This window comes from Uranotaenia lowii, chromosome 3 (genome assembly GCF_029784155.1).
Source record: "Uranotaenia lowii strain MFRU-FL chromosome 3, ASM2978415v1, whole genome shotgun sequence".
NCBI classification, from domain to species: Eukaryota; Metazoa; Arthropoda; class Insecta; order Diptera; family Culicidae; genus Uranotaenia; species Uranotaenia lowii.
In genome coordinates this window covers 283,517,690-283,538,414 of record NC_073693.1, presented here as the reverse complement: position 1 = coordinate 283,538,414, position 20,725 = coordinate 283,517,690, and the positions used below count along the sequence as shown (strand labels likewise).

General features: G+C 43.3%; 2 protein-coding genes across 4 annotated transcripts in view; both read left to right on the top strand.

Moving 5' to 3' along the window:
• The first annotated feature begins 12,665 nt into the window (after nucleotides 1-12,665).
• Nucleotides 12,666-15,343, top strand: LOC129757229 (uncharacterized). 2 transcript variants are annotated; one of them, XM_055754379.1, is made up of 3 exons: nucleotides 12,666-15,058; nucleotides 15,117-15,229; nucleotides 15,281-15,326. In XM_055754379.1, exon 1 carries the CDS (start codon nucleotides 12,787-12,789, stop codon nucleotides 14,767-14,769), a length of 1,983 nt encoding a protein of 660 aa, XP_055610354.1. In that variant the 5' UTR covers nucleotides 12,666-12,786; the 3' UTR covers nucleotides 14,770-15,058; nucleotides 15,117-15,229; nucleotides 15,281-15,326. The 2 variants fall into 2 exon arrangements, with proteins under 2 accessions (XP_055610354.1, XP_055610353.1); XM_055754378.1 differs by having other exon boundaries at nucleotides 15,117-15,343.
• Nucleotides 15,344-18,054: 2,711 nt separating this feature from the next.
• The window catches only part of LOC129751291 (protein tramtrack, beta isoform-like), a 70,889-nt gene continuing 68,218 nt past the window's right edge, over nucleotides 18,055-20,725 (top strand). Inside the window, exon 1 of one of the 2 annotated variants that reach the window (XM_055746713.1) lies at nucleotides 18,055-19,260. The gene's annotated coding sequence lies outside the window, so the exon portion shown is untranslated. The remainder of the gene's footprint in view (nucleotides 19,261-20,725) is intronic. The other variant, XM_055746711.1, reaches the window with a different exon arrangement.

The window sequence follows — 20,725 nt, the reverse complement described above, 5'->3', positions numbered from 1 at the left end:
GTCAAACTGATCCACCGCGGGTAAGTGACCAATCACAGGAGCTGTTATCAGGTAAGCGTCACGCCACCAAAAACAATAACCATATTCGTACCGACGCAACATATCCAACGATGAACGCCTCCAAAAATGACAATACCTCCACTATCAATTTGAACCGTCAGCAGCAGCGAAATTACGCGCGCTCGACAGAAAATTCAAATCTCCGCGAGCAGGTGCAAGAATTTTACGCACGCCCGGAAGAATCTAATGACAAGAGCCTGAACCAACAAATCTCCTACAACAATCATTCGCGAAATTTTACCACACCTACGAATGAGTTCCCTTCCCATCCCCTCAGTCAGCCTTCAAACGCTCTTCAAAATCAAGTGTCTCCATCCTCGGTGTTCAGTCACCCTACGCAGCAGCAACTTGTAGCGCGACAGTCCCTGGCAAAGGATCTTCCTAGCTTTTCCGGAGATCCCATGGAATGGCCGATATTTATATCCCACTACGAATACACGACGGAGGCGTGCGGTTTTTCCGATGGAGAAAACATGCTCCGCCTACAGCGTTGCCTCGTTGGATCGGCACTAGAAGCGGTACGAAGTCAACTGATATTTCCTGCTGCAGTCCCAGACGTTATCGACATACTGAAAAGAAGATATGGACGACCGGCATTGCTGATAAACGGATTGCTTCGAAAGGTTCGTGAAATCCCTGCCCCGAAATCTGAGCGTTTGGAAACTTTGATAAATTTCGGAATGGCAGTGCAGGCCCTGTGTAACCATATCAAAGCAGCGAACGAACATCTTGCAAATCCTTCGTTGCTTCGGGAACTAGTTTCCAAGCTACCTACGAATCATCAAATGATGTGGGCCGGTTATAAGCGAGGCTTCCATGCTAGAGAAGTAGATCTAAAGATGTTCAACGATTATATGACTACAGTTGTGGAGGACGCCTCCAGCATAGAATGCTTAGAGCCATCTCCAACCATGCGGAGCAGTGGCCGTGAGCATGTTAAGGGAAGAGGTTTCATCAATACGCACACAGCAGAGTACACAGATTCGGAGAGTTCAACAACTCACAGGACTTCAGTGAAAGAATACACCTGTTCACATTGTGATCAATCGGGTCATAAAATAGCGGAATGCAACGCGTTCAGGGAGCTGAGTGTAGATGATAGGTGGCGTAGAATTCGGGAGATAGCTTTATGTCAAAACTGCCTATACAATCATGGTCGTAGATCCTGCCGTATACGACGGACGTGTGACATCGATAACTGCCAGTACCGGCATCATCGTCTTCTACACTCCTCGAAAATTTCCTCACACAGTGGTGGCAGAACATCACACCCATCGGGAACCGTCGGGTTCAGCTCTGTTCAGGATAATTCCCGTGATATTGTACGGAAGTTCCGGTTTTATTGAAACCTTCGCATTTCTGGACGAAGGCTCGGATCTGACACTAATCGAGTGTGAACTTGCAAAGGAGCTAGGCGTGAAAGGCAGTCATCAGCCTCTATGTCTCAAATGGACCGGCAACACGTCACGATTAGAAAAAAAATCACAGCGTTTCTCCATACAAATCTCTGGTATCGATCAAAAGAAACAATACACTTTGAATAATGCACGGACGGTCGATTGTCTCGGTCTGCCTAGCCAATCATTCAATCTTGATGAAGCCACCAAGAAGTACGTTCATCTGAAAGGAGCACCAATACCAAGCTACACGGAAGCCAAACCAAGGGTCCTTATTGGGATCGATAACTTGAAGCTAGCCCTACCATTGAAAGTGAAAGAAGGAGACGGGACGGGACTAGTAGCAACAAAGACTAGGCTTGGATGGTGTGTCTATGGACCCCGGAAAAATAACATTGAGGAATCACATAACTTCCAAATGTGCGAATGTTCCTGCGATGAAGATTTGCAGGAATCAGTGAAGAACTTTTTTAATTTAGAATTAACAGGATCGATACCGACTAATGGAAAGGAGCTGTCAGAAGATGAAAAGCGTGCTTTAACACTACTGGAGGTGACCACAAAACGAGTAGGGAAGCAGTTCGAAACGGGATTACTCTTTCGGAAGCAGTACGTAGAGTTTCCAAATAGTTATCCGATGGCTGTAAGCCGTCTCAAATGTCTGGAACGCCGTATGGATCGTGATCCTGCTCTTAAAGAGAATCTTCACCGACAGATCGCTGAATATGAAAATAAAGGCTACGCCCACAAGGCTACAAAGATGGAGCTGGAGGCATCAGATCCCAAACGAGTTTGGTATCTTCCTGTAGGAGCAGTCACGAACCCGAAAAAGCCGGGAGAGGTACGGATCATATGGGATGCAGCTGCGAAGGTTGATGGCATTTCACTGAACAGCGAACTTCTCAAAGGCCCTGACCAACTGGTTTCGCTTCCGGGAGTACTTTTTCGTTTCCGCCAATACACTGTGGCAGTCACGTCTGATATAAAGGAGATGTTTCATCAAATCCTGATACGAGATCAGGACAAACAATCACAGCGTTTTCTGTGGCGGGAAAACCCTTCTGAAGCTCCAACCATCTACGTGATGGACGTGGCTACCTTCGGTAGCACATGCTCACCTGCCTCGGCACAGTTTACCAAGAACCGTAACGCAGAACAGCACCAAGAACTGTATCCCGAGGCATCCAAAGCCATTATCCATGACACGTATGTTGACGACTATCTAGCAAGCTTCGGAACAGAAAAGGAAGCAGCAAAAGTAGTGTGTGACATCCGAAAAGTAAACGAAAACGGAGGTTTCAAACTCCACAACTGGCGTTCGAACAGTGTATCGGTATTGAAAAAATTGGGCGAAGAACCAACTGAATCACTAAAATCACTCAAACTAGTAGAAGGAAACAAAACCGAACGAGTGCTGGGCATGCTGTGGGATCCTTCGAACGACGTACTAAGCTTCTCCACCCAGATGAGCGACGAGGTTGAAATGCTTATGCAAACTTCGACACGACCTACAAAAAGACAAGTTCTTCGTTGCGTAATGACGCTGTTCGACCCATTAGGCCTATTATCCCCTTTTATTATACATGGAAAGGTTTTGATTCAGGATCTCTGGCGTGAGGGCACCGAATGGGACGAACAAATCAGCGACCAAGCAAACGTTAAGTGGCAGAGATGGATCAAGATGGTCGAATTCGTGTCCGTCGTCCGCATATCACGATGTTATTTCTCACAGGCTACGCAGGAGACGTATCGCAATGCACAAATACACGTCTTTGTTGTGTTACCGATTCAATCGTTGTTTGCATTCGGTACAAATGCAATGGTGTAATGTTTGTTTTGCGCGTATTTCATAATTTAATTTTTGTTAGTTTGATTATTGTTAGTTTTGGCTCATTATATGTTTGAATTTAAATTAGCTATAAAACCAGTTTGCCTAATATGCTTTAAGCGAGGTTGACCGTCAAATGACAGGTGTCAAATAACACATCTGACACCGGATCCAGAATAAGCCCAAAAGGAAAGAGCGGGAACCCTGGGCTTATGCGTGAACGGAAGCCATCTGCTCGTTCACTTAATTTGGAACACGGAAACAAGTAAGACGTACTCAAAAAAAACCCTCACCGTAAACGCTGTGAAGTTTAGTTCGGAGTGGTGTGCGGAGTGTCCGGCCAAGTGTGCCGAAGCAAAGGGAGCAACCGTGGCCAGGAAAAAGTGAGGGCCGTTTTACACTTCCGTCAACTGGTGTAACTCGGTAGGTGCCCGGTGAAATCCCCAACCGTCCTGGAAAGCGTTACGCTGTTTCCAAACGCTTTGCCAGGTTACATCGTGTTCCGTCCGCAGTGCTATTATCACCAATAGCAGCTCCGAGCGACGCCCCTGTTGGGCGGTGTAATATTCCGGGTAAGACCCGTCAACTCTATCGGACCCGCGGCCAACATCTCTATTGCCGGGGTGCCGATTTATCGGTCTGGTGATCGGTAAACAAACCACCTACAATCCCGATCCAGCCACCGATATCAACCGAATTTTAGCCAGATATACCCACGATTCTGGCCGACTGATAGAAGGCAACGTCGACGAGCTCCTGATTGCAGGGATGGCCATCCCAGGTTCGGACGAGATTCCCCGCTGAAGGCAGAAAATGGCAAGTCTTAAATAAATGTAAAAACGTATTTCCCACTTCTCTTATAATTAGATTTTGGTTAATGAGCCCTAGAGAATTTATCTTGTTCTATTGTGTTTGTCCGCTTTGTTGGCAGCGATTGGTCGTTTCCGTCCTCCCTGAGAACGTGCGCCGACCCTGAGAGTAAGTATATTCGAGTTGAGCTGGCCGGAAGTGGATGATCAAGTCATCAGCTTTCAATTGGCGATCCTTCGGAAAAGAAAAAATACTCTAGTTTTCACTAGAATATTTTTTTTACGTACCTCAGGGAGACTCAAAACCTCCTGTCGCTTGTCTTGATCGTCTGATGGAGTTCTCGCTTTTCTCCGGAGTTTGCCAAGATTCTGTTTGACCACCGCTTAAAAACAAAATAATCTAAGCGGAAAGGGGGGCGGGGAAATTTCGGTTTAGCTATTTCATCAATCCAAATATCAGCATTTTCGTCCGATTGTTTCTCTGCGCCACCTTGTTATTTCTGCATTTCAGGTTTATCATATCTTAACTTCTTTATTCATAACTATTTTGCTACAAACTTATCTGTTTTGCTACACTTTTTAATATTTGTGTTCCAAAAATGGAAACAAATTCTAAAGAGTTACGGCAGAGATTCGTAGATAGATATCTAGAATTGCGCCCAGAGTTACTTGATGGAAGTGACTTAGATATGGAATTGAGTATGAGAGAAATAGAAATCACCGGTGACCGATCTCTGTCCAGACTCCGACGTATTTTGCGTGACTTACTCAGAAAAGAAAAAGATCGGGGTCTTCCGGAAATGGTGATACCTGGAACAGTAGAAGACGAATTAGCCTTGTGTAGGGAAAGAGTGAACAATTTGGAACTATCAGTTATGACATCCTCAAGAGTGCAACCAAAGTACAAGCACATTTTTCTTCATTTAGCAAACAGACTGTCAGTTTTAGGTAATACTTCCGATACCGAGATAAAAGAGGAAGCAATCGATCTTTTGACTAGAGTATGTGATCATTTGGACACGTACTTTCCAACAAACATCCCTGAACCTACTCCAATGCAAGAAATTGTTGATAACTTGTTCGAAAAAGCAAATGAGGGGGAGAAGGAGAATTCAGCTCCGGAACAGGAAGCCATCGAGTGCCTCAAGCGCATGGGAGTGTTATCCAAAGAACTGGATAAGCCTGATGTTAACATTTTCCGTGATGCTCTTATCGCCTTAGAAAAAGAATTGATTCAATTACGAACTAGATCCATTCCAAACGAACAGAGTGAATCCGCGATAACAACAGTTATTCCATCCGCGAATGTACCGTCAATTGCTAAAACTAATACGGGAGCAATACCGAAATCAACGGACTTTACTAACGGTTGCACTGCTGTTACTGGTCAATATTCTCAACCGATTACCACCCCTATGATAGCATCTTCAGTTTTTTCATCCAGTTCAATTTTGCCACGCCCGACAGTAAATCCAACAAGAACCCAGAACCCTTATTCATCCGATTACCAAGTTTACGATCGTTCTAACAATTACACATCTTTTGCTAATAATGAACCGTGGATACAATCATTGACTAACGGTTATTCGCGACAACAAATACCTCAAATGGCGCCCACAACCCTTAATTCTCATATCCCAGCAACAGTTTCTAGTGTCTCTAGTTGTTGGCCACAGTTACCGTATACCAGTAAACCTTATGTTTCCGCACAATTGCCTTCAACTTTATATAGCCAACCATTACCAGGCGCATACGCCTCGATGCCGTACGCTTCACACAACCCGATGGCTACGCCTCAACCCTCGTTTCCGTTGGCTCCGCCACTGGCCACTTTTTCGAATCCTTACCCGTTCAATTACGCATCTCCAATGGGATATCCGTTAGATAGAAACGTAGCTTCTTCCCACAGAACCCTTCCGGTTTCAATGTGGAAAATAGAGAAATATTCCGGTACTGACCGAGGAGCAAAACTTAATGAATTTCTAGCCCTGGTAGATCAGTTAGCTCTTTCGGAACGAATATCTGAACAGGAGCTATTCGATTCGGCATTCCATTTATTCGAAGGACCAGCCAAAAGTTGGTACATGTCCATGCGGCATCCTTATCCTGGACGATTAATAAATTGGCCACATTTGGTTTGGGAATTGAAGCGCAATTTCGCTCATCCGGAGTTAGATGTTCTTTTGCGTTGTCAAATCTATCAGCGACGTCAACAGCGTAGTGAAACTTTCCAGGAATATTATTTCGCTATGGACAAAATGTTCCGTAGTATGATGTCCCCGATGGACGACCGAGAAAAATTGGACATACTAAAACGGAACTTACGCAACGATTATAAGAAGTCCTTACTCTGGCAACCGGTGATAGACCTATCTCAGCTTCTCGCGGCGGGTCACGCTATCGATTCCACAAATGTTTCCCTTTTCAATCAAATGTTTGGTCAAGAACGAACCGTAAACGTAGTCACTCAAAATAATAACCCACCCCCAAGAGCAGCTAACTCGCGCCAAACATTTTCAAATAATAATTATTCTGAAAATTGGAAAAATAAGAATAGAAACCCATCTTATGAAAACCAACGATCTTTAGCGAACCTCGGCGAGACTAGAAAAGCTTCCGAGCCAAAACCCTCATCGTCGGGAGAACCCAAAGCAGCTCAGCTTCGCCGCACGCTTGAATTTCTAGTTTCCGGTTTCGAACCCCCGCCACCGCATGTATGTTTAAATTGTCGTCAACCAGATCACCAGGTGCAGCAGTGTCGCACACTGAAAGGGCTGATTTGTTACGTCTGCGGGTTCAAAGGCTACGATGCTCAGCACTGCCCGTACTGCCAAAAAAACGGCAGGCCGACGATCGAAAAACGCCGAGAGTCGAAAGAAACCGCGTAGAACATTCCCTCGTTGATCCGCGCTCAATCAACTGTGAGCCGGTTCAATCGGATTGGTATTTAGCAGAGCCTTCCGAAGTCCTTCAAATTACTCTTCCAACCAATAATGATAATCGACCTTACGCCTGGGTATTTATCCACAATCTTCGAGTTAAAGGTTTGTTAGATTCAGGTAGTAATAAAACACTGATAAGTGATAAATTGTTCCAGCGTATGCGCAATATCAAACTTAGACCGTTGTCAAATTTATTAGAGCTTAAGTCCGCTGATGGCGGAAAATTGTTAATTTTGGGTGAAATTTTTGTTCCATACTGCTTGGAGAACCGAACGAAAATTGTCCCCACATTAGTTGTTAAGGACCTTCTAGTAGACTGCTTGTTAGGAATGACCTTTTGGTCTAAATTCAAAATATATCCGCAGATTCAACAATGTACGTTGCTGCAGGAAGAAAGTGATTGTGAATCAATCATGCCTGATTGTGTACTTACGCCTCAGGAAACTGAGCAGTTAGAGAAAGTAAAACTCTTATTCCAGGCTGCCCAGCCCGGATTCTTACCAACAACACCTCTCACCGAACATACGATAGAGATCTCTGATGAGTGGAAAACCAAACCGCCAGTGAGGCAATATCCTTACGCTATGTCCCCGAAAATACGCGAGAAGGTAGTAGAAGAGCTTGACCGCATGTTGAAGGTGGGCATTATTGAGCGCTGTCAATCGGACTGGTCGCTACCAGTCGTGCCCGTTATCAAGCCTTCCGGTAAAGTGAGACTCTGTCTCGATGCGCGTAAGCTTAACGAGCGCACGGTTCGAGACGCTTATCCTCTTCCTCATCCGGGGCGCATTCTAGGACACTTACCAAGAGCTCGTTATTTGAGCACCATCGATTTGTCGGAAGCCTTCCTTCAAATCCCGCTAGAAGAACGATCTAGAAACTATACCGCATTCAGCATACCTGGAAAAGGGATGTATAGATTTACTAGATGCCCATACGGACTAGCTAACAGTCCAAGTCGATTGGCTAGGACGATGGATTTAGTCCTAGGGAATGGAGAGTTGGAACCATATGTCTTCGTCTATCTAGACGATATAGTGGTTGTAAGTGAGTCTTTTCAGCATCACTTGCAACTCCTTATCGACATAGCGACAAGACTTAAGGCCGCCAATCTCTCCATCAACCTAGACAAATCGCATTTTGGGGTGAACGAATTAGCCTTCCTAGGATATCTCTTATCAACCGAAGGCTTACGCGCAAATCCAGACAAGATACGTCCCATAGTAGAATATGAGCGACCAACAACCGTTACAAAGCTACGAAGATTCCTAGGAATGGCTAATTATTATCGCCGTTTCATAGAGGACTTTAGCGGGGCGACAGCGCCTCTTAGTGACCTGCTAAAAACGAAAGCCAAAACCATCACGTGGACTGATCAGGCAGAAGAAGCTTTCTGCGTAATTAAAGAAAAGCTTATCAGTTCACCCATTTTAGTAAGTCCAGACTTTTCTAAGGAGTTCACAATACAAACGGACGCTAGTGATGTGGCAGTTGCAGGAGTACTCACGCAAATCCAAGATAACCAGGAAAGAGTCATTGCTTACTTCTCACATAAGCTAAGTACTCCGCAAAGGAACTACCATGCTTGTGAGAAGGAAACACTGGCAGCTCTCCTGGCTATCGAGGCTTTCCGTGGGTACGTAGAGGGTTCCCACTTCACCTTAGTTACGGACTCGTCTGCTCTGACCCATATTCTCCGAACTAAGTGGAAGACCTCCTCCCGCTGCAGCCGGTGGAGCCTTGCACTACAGCAATACCACATGACAATTCGGCACCGAAAAGGAAAAGACAACGTGGTAGCGGATGCCTTGTCACGTTGCGTTGCTGTGGTCTCGGCCGAACCAGCTTCTGCGTGGTATGAGAATCTTAGATCGAAGATTATGGATCAGCCAGACGATTACGTCGACTTTCAGGTGAAGAACGGGAATATCTACAAATTCGTCTCCATTCCGAATCAGCCGTATGATCACCGATTCGAGTGGAAGCTCGTTGTTCCTCCTGAAAACCGAGAACCGTTAATCAAGGAATGCCACGACGGGTCCATGCATATAGGCACCGATAAAACTTTGGCAAAACTGAAACTCAAGTACTATTGGCCAAAAATGGCTAAAGAGGTCAGAGAATATGTTCAAGCATGTACAAGTTGTAAGGAGTGCAAACCAGCTACTGTTCCCGTGGTTCCGGCTATGGGAGAACAGAGAATCACTACTCACCCATGGCAAATGATAGCAGTAGACTACATAGGTCCTTTACCCCGCAGTAAAAAGGGCAACCAACATCTCCTTGTCGTCACCGACCTTTTCAGCAAATGGTGCATGCTGATACCCGTAAGAAAAATCGATAGTATATCATTGTGTACTTACCTTCGCGACCAGTGGTTCTTCCGCTTCTCCACACCTGAAACACTCATATCGGATAATGCTTCCGTTTTCCTGTCCCGGGAGTTCAAAAATTTTCTCGAACTGTTCGGAGTGCGGCATTGGTTGAATTCGAAATACCACTCACAGGCCAATCCTGTTGAGAGGGTAAATCGAACGATCAACGCCGCCATCCGAACCTACGTTCGAGAAGATCAAAGGCTCTGGGACAGCAAAATATCGGAAATCGAAACGGTTTTAAACACGACGCAACACTCCGCGACGGAATTGACACCGTTTTTTGTCATTCACGGCCACGAGGCCTTCGCAAAAGGATCCGATCATCGTTGGTTCGAATCCCAAAGCGAGACAGAAACCGAAGAACGACTACAAAACCAAAAGATACTCTTTAAAAGGATATATGATCTTGTCAGGGCCAATCTGGAAAAATCCCATGAAGCAGGAAGACATCGGTATAACCTTAGGCACCGACAGTACGCCAAACCGTTCGAGGTAGGACAGTGGGTGTACCGACGCAACACCAAGCAATCAAATGCTGCCGAGCGGTACAACGCGAAATATGGCCCGGTCTACCTGAAAGCGAAAATAAAACGACGAATCGGTACCTCCTCGTACGAGTTGGAGGGCACCGATGGCAAATCCCTGGGAGTGTGGCCTGCCGCCCACCTCAAGCCAGGGTAATATATTCACTTATTCTTAATTCTACACTAGCACTTTCCATCGAGCGTATCGGTTCAAGAAAAAATGCAAAAAAAAAAAATCCACTTTAACACTTCGGTACAGCAGCTAATTATCAATGCAGGACTTCCTATATGCTTCCTGTTCCGGGTGCCTACAACCCCTCCGACTGACCTCTTCATTCGGATCCGATCCCATACACCTGTTGGGAAAATTGGTTTTAGCCTCATCAGCCCCTGAAAATAAACAAAAACAAGAACTATAAATCCAGAAAACAATCTGATTGAAATGATTCCTTACCGAGGCCACCCAAGCATACTTGAAGCTTCCGTTCATCCTTCGGGGCACTTCCTCTGCGGCTTGAGACTGTTTCGGAAAAAACATAAGAAATTCGCAATTTTATATAGAAAAATAAGCTAAAATTGATAAAAATTGATATTACTCAAAAACATTCGTCTTCAACTCGAGCGATTCTGAAATAAATATTTGTTTACCATCTACAAAAGTGACAGTCCAAAATTCTTGTCAGTTCGTTTCATTTAGACGTGGCCAAAAGACCACTCACATCTTCAACTAATCGCAGAAAGGTGCGTTTAGAAGTTCGCTCTTTCGTTGCAAGAAATCACAACGGACAGAGGCGTGTTAGGAGTTGTAGTTATATAAGTTAATAAATTTTTCATTGAAATATAGTTTTTCCAAATGTTAAGTTTAGACACTGATTGATTGGTAGGTCCACAGTGTGCCAGTTGATCGACCGGGCGTGTTTGTAACCAAGGGCGACCGCGCTGGAGACCGGAGTCAGATTGACGCTGATGGTCAGTACCTGGTGGTTCGATTCTGAGCCAACCTCGAAATTTGAGCGGAGTTGTTTACAATGTTGATGCCCTATGACCCCGCAACAGCCCTTGTTGCAGATTACGTTTCGGTCACCTTCTTCGCAAGGCAACGGCGCCTTTAACTTGTGGTTTATGTCTAAATGACAGTATTCGTTTTCGTCATTTACATTAGTTAGTTAGGTTATGAATTAGAATGTATGTTACGGGTGAATGAATAAGTGTGAATGAAATGGAGGACGCGTCCACTGAATGAGAATTTGTATGAATGAGTCGAGTGAAAAGGTTATAAAAGTTAGGTGTTTCTCTGTATTAAATAGAGGAGTGAATAGTAATTAGTTATGTTCAGGGAAGTGAAGAAATATTTTCCTAATTAAAGTTATGACGCGAAGGGGGTTATCCTGATAAAATGGAAGCCTATGGAAGCACATTGGGGGGATCGACGGAAATGCTGAATTTGGATTGAAAAAATGGTTCAACTGAGATAAAAAAAAAAAAAAAATTACAAAACAACAAAAAAAAATGTGTTGGGTCCGGTTTGGAGGCAAACAAAGGGGTTAGGCGAAAATGAAATTGGGCGATCTTGTACTTGCACGAAAAATTTCAACGCAACTTGAAATTTTTCAGGTCGATCTAGGGGAGGATTGTTACCGATTCAATCGTTGTTTGCATTCGGTACAAATGCAATGGTGTAATGTTTGTTTTGCGCGTATTTCATAATTTAATTTTTGTTAGTTTGATTATTGTTAGTTTTGGCTCATTATATGTTTGAATTTAAATTAGCTATAAAACCAGTTTGCCTAATATGCTTTAAGCGAGGTTGACCGTCAAATGACAGGTGTCAAATAACACATCTGACACCGGATCCAGAATAAGCCCAAAAGGAAAGAGCGGGAACCCTGGGCTTATGCGTGAACGGAAGCCATCTGCTCGTTCACTTAATTTGGAACACGGAAACAAGTAAGACGTACTCAAAAAAAACCCTCACCGTAAACGCTGTGAAGTTTAGTTCGGAGTGGTGTGCGGAGTGTCCGGCCAAGTGTGCCGAAGCAAAGGGAGCAACCGTGGCCAGGAAAAAGTGAGGGCCGTTTTACACTTCCGTCAACTGGTGTAACTCGGTAGGTGCCCGGTGAAATCCCCAACCGTCCTGGAAAGCGTTACGCTGTTTCCAAACGCTTTGCCAGGTTACATCGTGTTCCGTCCGCAGTGCTATTATCACCAATAGCAGCTCCGAGCGACGCCCCTGTTGGGCGGTGTAATATTCCGGGTAAGACCCGTCAACTCTATCGGACCCGCGGCCAACATCTCTATTGCCGGGGTGCCGATTTATCGGTCTGGTGATCGGTAAACAAACCACCTACAATCCCGATCCAGCCACCGATATCAACCGAATTTTAGCCAGATATACCCACGATTCTGGCCGACTGATAGAAGGCAACGTCGACGAGCTCCTGATTGCAGGGATGGCCATCCCAGGTTCGGACGAGATTCCCCGCTGAAGGCAGAAAATGGCAAGTCTTAAATAAATGTAAAAACGTATTTCCCACTTCTCTTATAATTAGATTTTGGTTAATGAGCCCTAGAGAATTTATCTTGTTCTATTGTGTTTGTCCGCTTTGTTGGCAGCGATTGGTCGTTTCCGTCCTCCCTGAGAACGTGCGCCGACCCTGAGAGTAAGTATATTCGAGTTGAGCTGGCCGGAAGTGGATGACCAAGTCATCAGCTTTCAGTTGACGCCAGCGAAGTTGCTTATTCATGTGCTATCTATATTCGCGTACAAGCTGGGGAAGATGAACCAAGATGTTGTCTTATCGCAGCCAAGGCTAAAGTGGCACCCGTAAAACCATGGTCCATTCCGAGGATGGAACTCCAAGGATGCGTACTCGGAGTCCGCTGGTCTAAATTTGTCCGGGAGAATCACAGTGTCCCCATCTCTAGAGTATACTACTGGACAGATTCAAGAACGGCATTAGCATGGATCAAGGGAGATCCTCGAAATTACCGGCAGTTCATTTCATTCCGAATTGGTGAAATTTTAGAAAACACAATGGTCAGCGATTGGAGATGGGTGCCGACGAAGATAAACCCCGCAGATGAAGCAACCAAGTGGGGAAGTGGTCCATATTTTGATCAGGAAAGCAAATGGTTCTCTGGACCTGACTTCCTGCGACGTTCAGAGGTACAGTGGCCTCGTCCCGACGAACCCATCACCACTACTACTGAAGAAATTCGTACATCGGTCCTACATCACTGTTCTACAGAACCGGTTATCGACTTCACTCGATTCTCCACTTGGAACAAGCTACTACGTTCAACTGCTTACGTAATGCGATTTGTATGCAACACTTCAAAGAAATCTTTAAAGTTTCATGGTCACCTGCAGCAGGAAGAATTGCTTCTGGCAGAGAACGTAATCATCAAGCTCGTTCAACGCGAAACCTATCCCGACGAAGTGGCAGCGCTTCAGAACAAAGCCCCTGGAGAAAACGGGCAGAAAGCCATTGGGAAACGTAGTAGCATATACAAATTACTGCCGATGATGGATGACGAAGGACTTTTACGCGAGCAAGGTCGAATTGGAGCAGCAACCAACGTTCCATACGAGAGACTCCACCCTATCATTCTTCCCCGAAACCATTACGTTACTGAACTAATAGTTTCCCGATATCACCGGCTCTATAGACATGGAAATCACGAGACAGTAGTGAATGAACTACGCCAACTGTATAACATTCCCAGAATGCGAATGGTCGTTAAAAGAATATGCAAAGATTACCCGATATGCAAAATTCGAAATGCCCGCCCAAAAGTTCCGCCTATGGCTCCATTGCCAGTCGCGCGCCTAGCACATCATGAACGCGCCTTTACTTACACCGGGTTGGATTATTTTGGACCGCTCTCAGTTAAACAGGGAAGATCAAACGTCAAACGATGGTTCGCCTTATTCACCTGTCTAACAATAAGGGCTGTTCATCTCGAAATCGCGTACACACTGACAACCGCATCCTGCATATCCTGTGTTCGCAGATTCGTCGGCCGACGAGGACCACCTGTGGAAATTTTCACCGACAACGGAACGAACTTCCAAGGAGCTGATCGGGTTCTCCGTAGTCAAATAAGTCAGGGACTGTCCGCTACATTCACCGACACGAAAACAAAATGGAATTTCAATCCGCCTGGGGCGCCACACATGGGGGGAGCTTGGGAAAGGCTCGTGAAGTCTGTAAAGTGCGCCATGGAGGGTGCGTACTCGGAAGGAAAGCTCGATGACGAGGGTTTACAAACATTGATCGTGGAGGTAGAGAATATGGTAAACACTAGGCCTCTGACATATCTACCACTTGAGTCCGAAGAAGCAGAGGCTTTAACGCCGAATCACTTTCTACTGCTAAGCTCGAATGACACGAAATTACCAAGAAGGGATACTGCACATCAAGGTAGATGCGGAGACGGAAACGACCGACACATGCTGGGAAATGCATGGGAACTGATCCAACATCAACTTGATGTATTCTGGCAACGATGGCTCACCGAATACCTTCCTGTGATTCGCAGACAATCTAAGTGGTTCGAGGTAAGTGAACCGCTAAAGGAAGGAGACTTAGTGATGGTTGCAGAGCCAACGAAACGAGGAGGATGGGAAAGAGGTCGTATAGCAGCAATTCTGCCGCACTCCGACGGTCACCTGCGACGAGCAGTTGTACAAATCGGATCAGCAAAAGTTACAAGGCCAGTTACCCGTTTAGCCTTGTTGGACGTGAGATGTAGTGAAGATCTGACTGACGGCAGACTCCACCTGGGGGAGGATGTTCCGGCGAACCTGGCAACCTGGCCAACTAAATAATAAATCAGGCACACCCCTCGTTGTCATCGATGGTGACAGCCACTCCAGTCGCAGGGATTCGAACAGCTAGCCCGAGGCCGGCATCCACGCGGCCAAACGTCAATCGGAAAGCACATTTTTGCCTGGTCATCGCTGCGGAAAGTTGGATTGGAGAAGATAGCTAGAGTTTATTGAAAGAAGTTTAACGAGTGAAAGATTGAAGAATTAGGTGAAAGAAGTAGAGAAAGCTGGAGTATTTGAAAGAAAGTTAAATAGTATATTGATTGAAGTGAAAGTAGAAATTATCAAGGTATGAATTATATGAGAAAATTACATTACCGTAAAATTAACATTATAACCTCAAATAGGTACTTACCTGAATCCCATACTTACCTGAACCAGATACTCACCTGCTCCGGATACTTACCTGACCCACTTGGGTAGCGAAACACGTTCCTGAAAAGAGAAAAGTAACCTAAAAGTAAGCAGTGATAGAATTAGAAAGAAACAATTAACTGATCATTATCATTAGGTTGCAGACAACGAAACTATAGGTCCACAAAACCGGAAGCTAATTGGGTGTTGAAGAGAGAGTGTCAGACTATTAAGTATGTTAAATTTAATTCAAATTATAATTAAAACTAATAAAATTTTCTCCAGTTTTGAAGCTGGTTCTATTGTAGACTTGCTGATCAAAATCGTTCTGTTCACTACCCCGAAAATTAGCGACACCAAATTTGGTACCATTTGCTTGATTGTTTTGCGAGTTATGCAAACAAGTGTCTTCTGCTAGAGAGGCATCTCCCCTATTTCTATGAAGGATCTTAAACCGTAATAGGAACCTTCGCTGACATCTAATACCCCACCCTGCCAAATTTCACGCGCATCGGTTGAGTAGTTTCCAAGTCTATAGGGAACAGACAGACATAGTGAAAATAAAGTTTCCGTACTTTCTAAAAATACTCACAACATTCTTATATTTTATGAAATCGAATCAACCAAACAACTTACTCGTTACAGTCCCTGGAGTGTCAACTTGACTAAAATCGCTATATCTCTCTTGTTTCCCACCGATTTTACTAAACTTACAGTTTTGAAAACCTCGTAATGTAACTCATTCCACTAATGTAATATTTTTCAGACATTATTCGCATACAACAGTTCCTTTTTCCGATATTCAAAGTCTAAGAAAAATATATCCTAAAAACCGTGCTTCGAAAAAAGACTATAAAAATTGGTTGAGAAGCGAGAGAGGAATAGCGGTTTTAAGCGAGGAGTATCAAATTAACACTAAAGGTCTGATTAGGGTGTTTTTTCTCCTGAGCTTTCAGTGTGCGTCCATGAAAAAAAAAATAATGATGCAAAATTAAAGATTTTAAGAATTCATTGAGGGTCCCGTAAAAAATTGTATTTTGAATGCAACCGAATAAAGTTACAAGCCGCCAAACTTCCAATAGTATTGAAATTGTAATGCCAAAAAAAAATTCTAGAAAAAAAAATTCGGATTTTTTAATGAAATTCCGAACCTGTGTCCCTGGAAGGACCTCTGTGGAGTTTTCTAAGTGTAACTTCAAGACAAATGCTTCAAACCACTCTTGACTGGATCTTCCGTGACCGAATTTGATACTGGTCATAATCCTGATTGTGATTGAGTTCCTAATCCTGAATCTGATCCTTACCCTAATCTTTATCAAACTTTTTATCCTGATTTGACCCTGATCCTTATTTTAATCCTTATTCCAACCCTGATGCTGATGCTGATCCTTTTGCTAATTCTTATCCCTATTCCAATTATGACTTTTATGGTCGAAAATAATCCTTGACATTATTTTTATACTTTAGCAAATTCAGTTGAAGTGAAAGTTGAGAAAGCTTAGTATAAAATGCAATATGTAGTATAAAGTATAATAGTATAAGTATAAAATGCGTAGAATCAATAATGAAATTCGTCGCAACAGCTCTAAAAGTTGTTCAAGCTCTATAGAGTGTATCTTACACGTGTTTCTTATAAATCCTTATATTTTTTTTATTGTTTTAGAGGAAAGGTTTTCATAGACCTAATTGATTTTTTTCAATCAACTGTTCAATAATATTTCAACAAAAAAATAGATAGATACATGGAAATAGACGCCAAATTTTGTTTAATAGTAAAACCTTTTTTTAATGAATTATTAAAGGATCATTACATGGATCTTCGCTTCAGAGCTTTTAAATGCCGCACCAAAACCTTCGGCCCACACCCTGTTATTTTGTGGAAGAGATGAACAATCGAATCGTGTATCGTCATGTACATAGAACCCCTATATGAACACCCACGCACATACACCCACACGCACACCAACAACACACCCACATCCAACCGCATCAATTAACTTTAGGAATAACGATTCGACTTAGCTATATGATCCTATAACTAGATTGAATTCAATTCCTTTGCGTCAGAAAAAACGGGTAGACGACGTATTCTCGTGTATACAACCAAAGCCTATCCGAGTTGAATGAAAATTCGACTCTCCTTCTCCTTTAAACGCCTTTTGAATAAAATGTTGAAAGAGAAAATTCTCTCACAAAATTTCTTGAATAGCGATACGTACGTACGGTACATACACGAAACAGAACGAACAAAGTCTACAAAAGTTTCCGTTCCACGTCCACGTGTGTATTGTGTAGTTGGTTTTCTGGAGATTCATTCCATTACGCGAGAGAACAGCGCTGAGTTACCGTTGGAGAATTCATTGAAGATATCCCATTCGAATTCCAACACAAAAGCAAAGCAACCCGACCGAATACGAGCAAGCGAACCGAAAGGAATCCTAATCAATGAACACGAAGCGCTTTGGCAAATGTGTGTGTGTGAGTATCTCACACGATTAGAAATGAATGAATTTCAAACGGTTTGTGTATTACACACGACACGACCGACGATGAGTTCCGTTCCGAAGTTTTCTCACTCTCTCCTTCGCTTTGGATCGTGTCGTAAAGTTATCTCATTGTGGAAAAAGGCTACGCTACGGGGAATGCGTATGTATGCGAGAGGCGAATCCTGAAAACGCGATTCCTGATTGGGCCCAGCTGGAGCTGTGTGTTTGTGTCCTGTTCGCTCGCCGAGGCTCGCTCAATGCGCTGCGCAACGCTACGCTACGATCTTTTTTTATGTATTGCCTCGTTCGTTGGTTTTGACTTGTTGAGTTGAGTGTCGAATCGGCCGAATCCCCGTTTTAGTTTAGGGGGTTGTTTGCTCGCGTGAACGGAGCAAGGGAAGTCAAAAAGTTAAATCCAAAGTAAGGTTTAGTTGGGTTTGTGCCGCGGTTTGAGTAACAACGTTTTCCGCATTAGCTCCCGGTCTTCGTTGTTCCGGTTTCCTGAAAAAGGACTTTTATTGCATTTACTTGACTGCTTTGATTGCACAAGAAAAAAGTGAACCCACGATTTTGTTATCGGTTTTTTTTTCCTGGTGATAAAAAGAGTAATAAAACGGGAAGTTTTGTGTCGAGTGCGGACAGATCCTTTGGAGACTGAGCGTGATTTTATTGTTCGCGTTGTAGAGAATCTCTTTTGCCGTTCTGTGCCAGATTGGAGAAAAGAGAAGATTAGCATATCGGTTAATTTTTTTTTTCGGTGATCTCAATAATCGCAAACAACAGTTAAGCCAAGGATTGGAGTGAGTGAGAATCGTTGTAAAAGCAAGCAGTGATTCATAGCAAAAGTTTTGACAAACCAACCAAGAGTAAAGTGCCTAATTTTACCGTCAAAGTTAGCATATCAAAATCGACCAAGTGTAAAGTGCTAATTTGTCGCTTCAGGCGAAAAAGGGGCAAGAAAGGCCTACTAATTGCAAGTCCACACACTGCTCAAGTACTGGTGTTGTCGAGAGCAAAAGTCGTTGCGGAAGGGGCCAGGGAAATGTTTTTATCGCCTAACGCCGTCTGAGGAAGTTAGCCAGCCAGCCGGCCAAGGAATGTACAACCACAGCACTTATACCCAGACGCTGCTGTGCTAGAGCAATTGCCGTGAAGAAACACATTGCCGTTAAAAGTATTGTTATAAACCAACAGCAGTAACAACAACAAAACCAGGGGGCGAAAATCAGTGTGTCCTCTGTGAGTGAGAGTGTTATTTTCCTTCTACCCTTGCGCCCCCGTCGTATTTAGTTGTGCGCGGACTGTGCGGTGAAAAATATACTAAGTCCAAGTTAAGTGTGAACGACTACTACCAGTACTAGTGCCCACGCATACAGCTGAATCGCGAGCTACTAATAACAACAACACCAACAAATAACAGTGACGAACGGGCCAAATCCCCAAGTAGGCGACACCAAACGACACGATAGCACACAGGAGGAGGCCAAAAAGGAAGAAACCTCCTGCGCGACTCGTGGTGAGTTAGCAGAACACTTCTACCGCGAGTGGAGCTCGGCTCGCCTGAAAAAAAAAATCTGGTTAAATTTGAATCCCTCAACAAACTTGTGGCTGGAATGGAGAGGCAACAGCACCAGCAAAATGTAAAATAGAGGTACGTGGCACACGATTTTTGCTTTCATTAAAATAAATAACGATACTAGTGAGCTAGGAAAGGAAGGAGGCGTTCGGCGTAGTCGACGTCGCTCGTCGTCGTCGTTCTGCGCAGGAGACTGGAGAGTAGTAGATTCGTTAGCGTTTTCCATCACACATTTTTACCGATGATTATGTCGATGATGATGATGATGATGGCAGCACACCGCAAGGAAGGATTTGCATATGTTTTCAATTTGCATAGCTTCCTAGATTGAGGAAGAAGTTTTGTTGCCGTTCGTGGTTGCGAAGAAAAATGCAACCTCAGACAACAAAAATGGATGTCCCTCCTGAAAATGAGCAACGAAAGTGCTTTGTAATTTGAATGTTATTTTTTTTTGGATTTATTCAAATTATGAAAATCCTTGCAATTGTTATCGTTCGAAACTAAAATTGGTAGTTACCGTACAACCGTACCAAAAAAACCGTCTCAATTTCTTCTGTTTCCATATTGAAAATTTGAAAAATATAATTTTTCAACTTTCTAAACTTTCCTGACGGATTCAAAGGAGCTTTGAGAATTTTCCACGGAGGAAAAGGGATGAATAACACGAGAGTGTTCAAATCCTAGCAAAACAAACAAAAAAATGAGAATTTTCAAACTTAAATTTGAATTTTTGGTATGTTTTTTTTAAATTGTTAATTCCGGTTGAAACAGTCATACCTATTTCTTTTTTGTGTTGTTATTTTATTCGTCCTTTGTCATTTTGGTTCATTCTACTTTTGACGATTTCATGTTTTTTGTTTCTTTACTTTTGAGTCTTCTTAAAGACAATTTAGGACATTCTTTCTTTTTTTCTAATGTACAAATTCTATTTATTTATTTTTTGTCACTCATGTCAACTTTCATGTTGTTTTTGTGATGTTGCTGGAAAAACAGCAAACGTTAATGCAGGTTTCCAGCAATTCAAATTGCTGGAAAATCAGCAATCCAGATTGCTGGAAGCCAGCAATTTCTTTCAAAACAACCGGCTGTATTTAGTACCAAATTTATATTCCAATTCAAATTAAATATTGATTACTGCCTGAGCGTATAATGAGCAATGAAAAAGAATTTATTTCTTTCATTTTAAAATTATGTTTGCATATATTTCTAAGAACTTATTTTTTTTTAATTTTCCAACACCGGCTCTGGGGTGGCAGCTTTGTGCCAAAGTGTTGATCATTCGCCACCTGAGAAAAGAGTTCTGATTAGTATCTTTTATGAAATCTGTCCAATAAAAACTCACCCTTGACTTATGTCTGGTTGCTAGAATATAGAGGAAAATAAAAATAATTATATTAATCTAACCAAAATTCGTAAAATAGAGTCTCACCTTGCTTCAGCGTACGAAAACAAACAAACTCCAATGTGACAACTTGATTGCTGATTATCCAGCAAACTAGATCAATTGCTGGGAAGGCCAGCAATTCGAAAACCGATTGCT